The 11,155-nt window shown below is 46.0% G+C and overlaps 1 protein-coding gene across 1 annotated transcript in view; it reads left to right on the forward strand.

Annotated features, from left to right (window-relative positions):
- LOC309400268 (uncharacterized protein) overlaps positions 1-10,585 on the forward strand; it is a gene marked incomplete at its 3' end in the record, with an annotated part of 21,238 nt that extends 10,653 nt beyond the window's left edge. Inside the window, exon 4 of the mRNA XM_081968683.1 lies at positions 10,374-10,585. Coding sequence (XP_081824809.1) covers positions 10,374-10,585 — 212 coding nt within the window. The remainder of the gene's footprint in view (positions 1-10,373) is intronic.
- Between the last annotated feature and the right edge of the window lie 570 nt (positions 10,586-11,155).

Below are 11,155 nucleotides of genomic sequence, written 5' to 3' on the forward strand. Positions count from 1 at the left end.
CCGACAAACAGAGCGAAGGCAATTTCCACTGGTTTACTCTTTTCTTTCTTTGAACAGTTTAAAATTTTTGTTTTTTTAGATTGGAGACATTTTATAGTTACAATTACCTTGAGGGTGCACAAAGACTTAGACACATGTATACACAAGGACAAGGAGAAAATAAGAGAGGGGGAAAGAGAACTCTCAGGTTTAAACATCCTATTTATTTATTTATTTATATATTTTATTAAATTTATAGACCGCCCCCTCTCCCCGAAGGGACTCGGGGCGGTTTACAGACACCAGATTAAAACCTAGTATAAAATAGATACACTTAAAAACCAATTAAACAGTAGAGCTGTACAGGGTAATAAAAGTTAAAAATCAGCTTAAAACAACCCCAAAAATTTAAAAGTACAGAATTGAGGGGCTAGATCGGGATTAGACCAGGCCCGCTAAACTAAACAGGTGGGTCTTGAGCATCTTACGGAAGGAGCGGAGATCAGTGGTTGTTCTGATGTCTCGGGGGAGGTCATTCCAGAGGGTCGGGCCCATCACAGAGAAGGCCCTACTCCTGGGCGTCGCCCGCTGGCACTGCCTCGTGGACGGCACCCGGAGGAGCCCCTCTCTGTGAGAGTGGATTGGTCGAAGGGATGTATGGGGCAGGATAGTCATTCCCAGCACAGATCTGTTAAATTAGGGAAGGCATAAATCTTAACAAACCACATGGTTGCATAGAAGACAGAGAAAGAGACAAACAGACAAGAGAAAAAAAAAAGAAACCCCAACATTTTCCCTTTTCTTTTAAGTACCTTTATGTAGCCAAATTAGTTTTCCTGTATCGTCTTTCAGCAAAGCCCATTTCTCACACAATTTCCTCGCTCTCTTTTTACTCATGTCAGCCAAAATCTTGGCATCTAAGAAAATCTCCAAGGGCACTTCTGGCACCCGTGAACTAATGCTTCCCATGACCCTTTACATGTAGGGCTCACTTTGGCCTAGCCAGGTGACCACCCACCATAGGTTTCAGGGAAAAAAAGATTCTGGGAAGGACTTTGATTCCCCCACGAAGTATTCGGCCCCTCCTCTCAGGGAATCACCTGGATTTTGAGGATCAAAAAAGTAATCCTTGAGGACCTCTGCCCCTCTGCAGTTAGTATCAGGCACCTCTACTGTTTTCCACTCTTTTCTACTCTTTTGGACCTTTGCTTTTTTTTTTTTTTTGCTTTCACAGGACAAAAGCAAAAACAATAAAAACAACAACAAATTATCATTCATCTTTCCATCCATTTTCACACACACTCTCCTTTCCCTAACGGAAGGTCCTGTGCTCTGGCCTGACCCTAATGCTTTCCAGGCTCTCTTGGTAAAACACACAGAGGAATCAAGATCCAGCTGTGATCAGGAGAAGGATCCCATCAGTCACACACATGCAGGCATACACACATTTCCCATGCTTTGCCATGCTTTAAAATTAAATTTTAGAGAATTAAAATTTAGAGGTATTCACCTTCTTTCCAGGTAGCCTTTGAGTTCAAACTCAAAACCCCTTTAAAACCTAGATCCAATGGTTAAGGCCAAGATAAAGTCCACCCACAGACTCAATGGAGTCTGTGCTGGCATGGGAGGCTTACCTGGGCCATATCCATTGGTTAGGCTACCTTGGCGTCCCATCTGGGCCGCCAATTGTTGATCTCCCAGCAATCACTGGCATAGTTTTAAAGACCAAGTTGTATGGAGACTTTCACTAATACATCGTTTGCATTTGGGTGGGGCTCTTGAGCTCTACTTTTCTTTTTAAAGACAACTATTACTGCTGCAACAGTTTTTTTAAAACATATGTCTGTGGACTCCTCAGTTACCTTGGGGAAGACACTCAGGTAGACCTCCTCTTCAGTTTGTCTGATGGTGGCCAGAAAATCAGTAAATTTGTTGACAAAAATCTAAATCAAAACTGCCTTCTGGAGGCCAGGTTTCTACTTTAGGAACAAATAGATCCCAAAGTAGAAACCTGGGTTGGCCAGATAGATGTGCAGAGAGTTTTTACTCAGATTGAAGGCAAACCTCTAGTAGGCATTTCCTTCGTCTTATACACACAAGGCAACACTCCCCTCCCCCCAAAAGGTAAAGAAAAATCTATACTCACCTCAAAGAGTACAATCTTCCAGAGCTGAAAGACATGAGAACAAGGTCCCCTCCCCCACAGAAAAAGGCTTTATTGGAAGATTGGAGGTAAGGGGGGGGGGTAATATAATACAATATAATACAACACAATACAATAGTAGAGTTGGAAGGGACATACCCAGTTCCTGCAACCGTTCTTCATATGTTTTAGTCTCCAGTCCCCTAATCATCTTTGTTGCTCTTCTCTGCACTCTTTCTAGAGTCTCCACATCTTTTTTACATCGTGGCGACCAGAACTGAATGCCATATTCCAAGTGTGGCCTTACCAAGGCATTATAAAGTGGTATTAACCCTTCACGTGATCTTGATTCTATCCCTCTGTTGATGCAGCCTAGAACTGTGTTGGCTTTTTTGGCAGCTGCTACACACTGCTGGCTCATATTTAAATGGTTGTCCACTAGGACTCCAAGATCCCTTTCACAGTTACTACTACTGAGCAAGGTACCACCTATACTGTACCTGTGCATTCCATTTTTGTTGCCTAAATGTAGAACCTTACTCTTTTCACCATTGAATTTCATTTTATTAGATAGTGCCCAATGTTCAAGTTAGATAGCTTGTAAGGGTAGATAGCTTGCAGGCAGAGTTTGAAAGATAAAACCATCCATTACTAAACAGATAAACTGGTAACATTGTGGGGATATCACAGATGAGAAATGGGGTCTGGATTCACATGCTTCAGGAAAGAGATGAACAGGTAAAATCATTTAAACATACAATAACTGCAGAGATGAAACTTTTCTTGTAAATGAACTTAAAACGTTTCCTGGGTTGTTACTTTAAGGTATAGGGTAGGAAGGAAGAAAGAATACTTCTCTTTACTCTCTTTACTCTTTACAAACACAAAGTAAAGACCCCCCTCCCCCTTCACTCAGTTTTCTGGGCCCGACAAACTGAGCGAAGGCAATTTCTGCCAGTTTACTTTTTTCTTTCTTTGAACAGTTTAAAATTCTTGTCCTTTTGGATTTATTTATTTATTTATTTTATCAGACTTATTAGTCGCCCCCTCTCCCCACAGGGACTCGGGGCGACGTACACAAGCAACGGTCTACGGACTACAAAGGAGGAGGTAAAAATAAATAAATACAATAATCAGAGAAGTTAAAACCCCAATAAGAATAAAAGTTTAAAAGCTAACATTGACAATTAAAATTAACCAAGGGGTGGAACAGTTGTCGAGATTATGCCAGGCCGGCTAGGCCTAGGATTGGAGATGTTTTATAGTTACAATTACCTCAAGAGTGCACAAAGACTTAGACACACATTTACACAAGGACAAGGATAAAATAAGATGGGGGGGGAGAGATCTCTTTGGTTTACACATGCTAACCTTTCCCAGCACAAATCTGTTAAATTAGGGAAGGCACAAAATCTTAACAAACAAATCACGTTGTTGCATAGAAGACAGAAAAAGAGACAAACAAATACGAGAAAAAAGAAACCCCAACATTTTCCCTTTTCTTTTAAGTACCTTTATGTAGCCAAATTAGTTTTCCTGTATCATCTTTCAGCAAAGCCCATTTCTTACATATTTCTTGCTTTCCTTTTTTTTCATATCAGCCAGGACGGGCATCTGTTTTTCGCCCCAGGCCCCCAATAGCTCCCCTAGGGCTACCGCTCTCCATGATCCCACTCAGATGTGGGGCTCACTTTGTCCCAGCCGGGCTTGCCGCTTCGTATTCCCCGCTTCAAAATTTGCGTCCTTAGAGGACCTTTTCACACCCCTTTTAAAGGGACTTTTTCTTGCCCTATGTAGGGAACTCTTTCGCGCCCTATGGAGGGACTTTTCGCATTCCTCACTGCAGGAAACTTCATGCCCCTCTACATGGGGTCTTTCCACCGTGACTCACAGGGACTTTCCAACAGTTTTTGAGTCCTGGGGAAAGACTTGGGAGGACTGGCCATACAGCTACCCAGGAGGGGTTCTGTCGTCAGTGGGTATGCGCACCTCCTCTTTTCCTCTCTCTTTATGCACAATGGGCATTTCCTTTTTTGCTTTCACAGGACAAAACAGCAACAACAAAAAATTCATTCACTTTTCCATCCATTTTGACACACACTAGTCACACTAGTCACTAGCCAGGGCCTGAGGCTGATGCTTTGCAATGCAAGGTCCGTTGTTAACAAGGCCCCCCTCATTAATGAGTTGATCTCAGAGGGGGAGCTGGACCTTGCAGGGATAACGGAGACCTGGCTGGGCCACGAGGGTGGTTTGCCCCTCGTGGAGATGTGCCCGCCAGGTTACCATGCATTTCATCAGCCACAGGCCCAGGGTAAGGGTGGTGGGTTGGCGGTAATTATACGGGAGAGTCTGGAACCGAGGGAATTCACTGTGCCACAGATCTCCGGGTGAGAGTCCCTTGGTGTGAAATGGGGCCCAGGGAGGCAGTTGGGCTTGCTGATTGTATACTTGGCTCCTCGCTATGCATCAGCGGCCCTGCCCGAGCTCCTCGAGCTGATCGCGGAGACGGCAGTTGATACCCCCAAACTTGTGGTTATGGGGGATTTCAATCTGCTGTTGACGGGTGAAGCATCCGAGGTGGCTCGGGAGTTCATGGCTTCCATGACAGCCATGGACCTGTCCCAATTAATTCAGGGCCCCACACACGAGGGTGGACACACACTGGACCTTGTTTTTGTATCTGGACAGTGGACGAGTGATCTGGGAATAGGGGATCTAGTTATCACACCCCTGTCATGGTCAGACCACTCTTCTCTCCGGCTCGACTTCCCCGGCGCTACCCCCCACTGCGGGGAGGCGGAACCTGATTGTCCCAGATGGTTCCGCCCCAAGTGACTGATGGAACCGGATAGGTTCCAGACGGAGCTTGGGCCACTTCCTGTAGCCTTGACCCGCTCCCGGACGGAGGACCTAGTGGCCGCTTGGAATCAGGCGGCTGCGGGGGCCTTGGACCAGGTAGCGCCTTTGCGGCCTCTCTTGCGGCAACGAACCACCCTGGCTCCTTGGTTTACCGAGGAGCTGAGGGTGATGAAACGCCACAAGAGACGCCTAGAAAGCAGGTGGAGGTCATCACGCTCCGAATCTGACCAAACACAGGTAAGAGCCTATTTACGGACCTACCTTGTGGCTCTAAGAGCGGCCAAACGCAGACACTGTGCCGCTCTTATTGCGTCCGCGGATAACCACCCTGCCGCCCTGTTTCGGGTGACCCGCTCTCTCTTATTTCAGAGGTCGCGGGAAGCCCCTTTGCAGGGTAGAGCAGAGGAGTTTGGGGAATATCTGCAAGACGAAATCGATCAGATCCGGAGTGGATGGGCCCCCTTCAGTGGATCAGGGGAGACGTTGGAAGCAAGTCTTGAGACACCATGCTGGGAGGAGTTTGACTCTGTTGCCCTCGAGGACTTGGACAGGTTACGTGGGCGACTGCGAGCCACCTCATGTTTACTGGACCCGTGTCCCTCCTGGCTTGTACTGGCATCCTGGGAGGTTACACGAGGCTGGCTCCTGGGTCTGGTGAACGCTTCACTGGAGGAGGGGTCCTTGCCGACCGCTTTGAAAGAGGCGGTGGTGAGGCCCCTGCTCAAGAGGCCTTCCCTGGATCCGGAGGAACTAGCTAATTACCGTCCTGTCTCCAACCTTCCCTTTTTAGCGAAGGTTGTAGAGAGTGTGGTGGCGCAACAGTTCCCACGTCACCTGGAGGAAGCAGTCTATCTTGACCCGCGCCAGTCCGGCTTTCGACCCGGTCACAGCACGGAGATGGCCTTGGTCGCGTTGGTAGATGATCTATGGAGGGCCAGAGATAGGGGCTGTTCCTCTATCCTGGTCCTATTAGATCTATCAGCGGCTTTCGATACCATCGACCATGGTATCTTATTGCGCCGGCTGGAAGAGATGGGCGTGGGGGGCACCGTTCTGTGGTGGTTCCGCTCCTATCTCTCCGACCGGATGCAGTGTGTGTTGGCAGGGGAGCAGAGTTCGACCCTGAGGCTACTCACTTGTGGGGTGCCTCAGGGTTCGGTCCTCTCGCCCCTCCTGTTCAACACATACATGAAGCCGCTGGGTGAGATCATCCGTGGTTTTGGGGTGGGATACCATCTGTACGCTGATGATACACAGCTGTACATTTCCACCCTAAACCACCCCAACGAGGCCGTCGAAATGTTGTCCCGGTGTTTGGAAGCCGTGCGGGTCTGGATGGGGGACAACAGACTTAAGCTCAACCCTTCCAAGACTGAGTGGCTGTGGCTACCGGCGCCCCGATTTAACCAGTTGACGCCATCACTGGCCATAGGGGGCGAATTATTGCCCCCCGTGGAACGGGCGCGCAATCTGGGCATCCTCCTTGATGCCAGGCTGTCAATGGATGACCATCTGACAGCCGTGGCGAGGGGGGCATTCCACCAGGTTCGCCTGGTGCGTCAATTGCACCCCCTATTGGATCGGGACGCCCTACGCACAGTCACTCATGCGCTGGTGACGTCTCGCCTGGACTACTGTAATGCTCTCTACATGGGGCTCCCCTTGAGATGCACCCGAAGACTACAGCTAGTTCAGAATGCGGCCGCGCGGGTTATCATGGGAGGATCAAGATACTCCCATATAACACCATTCCTGCGTGAGCTGCACTGGCTGCCTGTAGTTTTTCGGGTGCGTTTCAAGATGTTGGTTACTATCTTCAAAGCGCTCCATGGCATGGGACCTAGTTACCTCTGAGACCGCATCTCACCTCATACATCTCTACGACCTATCCGCTCTCACAGAGAGGGTCTCCTCCAGGTGCCATCTGCCAAGCAGTGCCAGCGGGTGGCGCCTAGGAGTAGAGTCTTCTCTGTGATGGGCCCAACCCTCTGGAATGACCTCCCTCCCGATATTAGAACTACTAATGACCTCCGCTCCTTCCGACAGAAGCTCAAGACTCACCTGTTCTGACTAGCTGGCTTAGCCGATTGATAGTTCCATCTTCCACCTCCTGGCAAACATTTTAAACATTTTATTGGGGAATTTTTTAAGGGAATTTTAATTGTATTTGTATTTTAATTAAGAATTGTACAGTATATTTTTTACCTCCTCCGTCTACGTCTATGTCTACGTCTACGTTTTTGTCTATGTATTTGTATATGGTTTTAACATGACTGTACACCGCCCCGAGTCCTGCCAAGGAAAGGGTGCGGTCTAGAAATAAAATTTATTATTATTATTATTATTATTATTATTATTATTATTATTATTATTATTGTTGTTGTTATTGTTGTTGTTATTGTTATTATTATTATTCACACACATGCAGGCATGCACACATTTTCCACGCTTTAAAATTAAATTTTAGAGAATTAAAATTTAGAGGTACTCACCTTCTTTCCAGGCAGCCTTTGAGCTCAAACTCAAAACCCCTTTAAAACCTAGATCCAAATGGCTAAGGCCAAGATAAAGTCCACCCACAGACTCAATGGGGATGTTTACCTGGGCCATATCCATTGGTTAGGCTAGCTTGGAGTCCCATCTAGGGTGCCAATTGTTGGAAGAAATGTCCTTCTGGGTTTTGCTCCAAGTGGGGAAAAAGACACTGGAGACATGGAGGCTGTTTGGAAAGATGGTTTTAATGGTGGATAGGACCACATGGCTTGAGTCCTGAACAGAAAAGGTGATCCCATGCTTCAATGTTGGTGGAGAAGAAGAGACGGGAGGACTGAGGTGCTGAGTCCCTGGTTTTATGTCCTCTCTGGCCTTTGATCTTGAGCTTGTCTTCTGATTGGTTGTCAGACTCCCATGGGGCCATGCAGGGGCAACTCTCTAGTCTGCATTTTGAATCCAGGTTTGGTTGAGTTCTCATATGCCATGTGGGGAGTTGGGTAAAGGGCCAATATTATTATGCCTTAATCCCATCCCCCTGGAGCTGAAGGGGAGAAGAACTCTTTATTATGTCAAGGGACTGGCTTGGCCTTCTTAATGGCCCATTGACAAAGTGGGTGGGGGCAGGAAGCTGCAGGGAGCTATTCTCTCTTTATAAAATGTTTATCCCTTTTCACATCCAGAGAAATATTCAGCCTTTTCAATATTTCCTAGGATATTTCATTTTTCTGGGAGAGGGATGGGTGATAACTTCCTACACTGGTACACATATTACTTATTTTCTGGAAATAAAGACCGTGGGATAAGACACCCCTAACACTCGTTGGTTTGTGTGTGTTCGTGTGTGTGTCTGTGTGTGTGTCTGTGTGTGTCTGTGTGTGTGCATCCCCACATAAGTCTGGAATGCCTTGAGTAATTTCAACCAAACCTTGTACACAGAACACCTATTCTCTGGAAGAAAATACTGTGGTGGGGGACCCAACACGAGAGAGAGAGAGAGAGAGAGAGAGCTCAGTTGGTTATTCCCAAGAGGATTTGAAGGGCTCCCAGTCCACACTCTGTACATAAGGTCCTGCTGTTAAGGAAGGAGAACCAGAGAGAGAGAGAGAGAGAGTATAAATGAGGACCGCATCGAGTAATTTCAACGTCCCTTGGTATACAGAAGACTTACTCTCAGGAAAAAAGTAATGTTGGGGGTAAGCTTGGTGTCCATCCATTCATCCATCCAATCTCTCTTTGTCTCTCTAGCCATCCTCTTGTGTCTATCTGTCGTTCTATCTTTCCATCCATCTAGTATCTAGTATCTATCTGTCTGTCTGTCTGTCCGTTCATCCATCCATTCATCCATCCATCCATCTTTCCATTCATCTAGTATCTATCTATTTATCTCTCTCTCATCTATAATTTATTATGTATATTTATCTATTTTATCTATCAGCCTATCCCATCTATCTACATATAGTAAGGCAGTAATGTTCTACCTGTAAATGACTTTTTCTGTTTTAATCGCTTTAAACTCTATGTAAATCGTTTCAAAATTGACAGAAAGCAATATGATTTCTGTAACAAAGTTGTCGAAGTCTGGAATGCCCTTCCTGATTCAGTTGTCTCAGCTACACATTTTCACAGTTTCAGTCACCAATGGACTTCTGTCGACCTCAATTCATACTTACAGAAGTGGTCAGGAGAAGGGGCATGCATAAGTGCACTAATGCGTCTATCGTCTCTGTTACTGTATTTTTATTCTCTTATTCTTGCTTTAGGTTTTTTTTGTCAAATTCCAATAAATAAAATAAAATGAATAATATATTTCTATATCATCCATCTAATATCCCTCTTTCTCTCTCATCTCTCTACCCTCTCTCTTTCTCTCTATCCTCTTTCTTGTCTTTCTCTCACTCTCTCATCTCTACCTCTCTTTCTATCTATCCTTTCTTCTCATCTTTCTTTCATTCTCTCATCTCTCTACCCTCTTTCTCCCTCTCTCATCTTTCTTTCACTCTCTCATCTCTCTCTCTTTCTATCCTTTCTCCCAGTTTCATCTCTCTATCCTCTCTCTCTCATCTCTTACTCTCACTCTGTCATGTCTGTCTTTCTATATCCTTTCTCTCTCATCTTTCTTTCATTCTTATCTCTCTCTATCCTCTCTCTCTCTCTCTCTCTCTCTCTCTCTCTCTCTCTCTCATCTCTCTCTCTCTCTCATCTCTGTGTCTCTATCTACCCTCTCTGTTTTGTTTCTTTCTCTCACTTTCTCATCTCTCTACCTATCCTTTCTCTGTCTTATCTCTTTCTGTCACTCTCTTATCTCTCTCTTTCTATCTGTCCTATTTCTCTCTCATCTCTCTCACTTTCATCTCTCTATGCTCTTTCTCTCTCTCATCTTTCTTACTCTTTCTCTTTCTATCCATCCTCCTTCTCCTTCTCATCTCTCTCTATATATATCCTCTTTTTCTCTCATCTCTTTCTCTCATTCTCTCATATCTCTCTCAATCTTTTCTGGAGATTTCATCACAGCCAATGAATCCGGGTGGCTTTACAATTTAGAGAAAATATTGTGATTAAAAAGGAACTTTAAAACCGGACAACCCTAAAAAAAAAAGGAAAAAGAAAAAGAGGGAAAGCTGAAAGGCTTCCAATTCTACACAAACAAGAGTTCTTCGGCTCTTTATCAAGGCAGCCAGGAAACGGGGAGGGCGGGGTGGGGGCTTAGAAGCATCCAATGTCCCAGATTGGGGAACAAAGCCAGGAAATGGCCATGGAAATAAACTGTCATCCCAAATGTGGCCATCATGGAAAAGGAAGCCTCCTAAACCCAGGTTTGCTGCAGATACAATGAATCCCCCCTCCCCCCCATGACAAAATCTGATTTCCTCTTCAGCAAACTCTGATTTTTCTTCAGAAATTCAGACTCCAGCCGAATTCCAAGTGGTCCCTTCCTTTGCTGACCTCAACGCTGCTTCTTTGTTCTTTGTGGTTGTCGCCATTCCTACACAACCTCGATTGTTGCTGTATCACCCGCGGAGCCACCGATACCCCCGTCGTTCTGAGGAGCCTCCTCCCCAATTCCTCCCTCCGTCCCTGGGCCTCCTGAGCCACCGGCCCCAAAGATAAGGGGCCTCTGTCTCCCCCCTTTCAATGGAGAGAGTCCTCAACTTACAAAGGTTCATTTAGTGACCGTTCAGAGCAGGGGTGAAAGGCTCTGCTACCGGTTTGCTTTCATCACAACCAAACCGGTAATAAAAACATGCTACCAGTTCGCCAAACTGGTAGTGTTTTTACTACCGGTTCAGGTGAACCGGTAGCATTTTTTACCACCGGTTTGGGCGAACCGGTCCAAACCGGTAGCATTTCATCCCTGATTCAGAGTGATGATGGCACAGGAAAAAAAGGGACTTATGGAAGGTTTTTCACACTTAGGACCATCGTGCCGTATTTATGACGGTCGCAGCACAATTGCCCAAGGACAGTCAGATGGAGTTCAAGCAGGAGACTTTTACAGAATGACAGAATAATAAGAGTTGGAAGGGATCTTGGAGGTCATCCAGTCCAACCCCCTGCCCATTCTGGAGACCCTTACAGAATCACAGAGCTGGAAGGGACCTTAGCAATCATCCAGGGACATGCAGTCAGGGGAGGCAGGGGAGGCAGAGCCTCACCTCTCATCATGAAATAATAATATAT

The sequence above is a fragment of the Natrix helvetica genome (assembly GCF_964273705.1).
Source record: "Natrix helvetica genome assembly, chromosome: W".
Lineage (NCBI taxonomy): Eukaryota > Metazoa > Chordata > Lepidosauria > Squamata > Natricidae > Natrix > Natrix helvetica.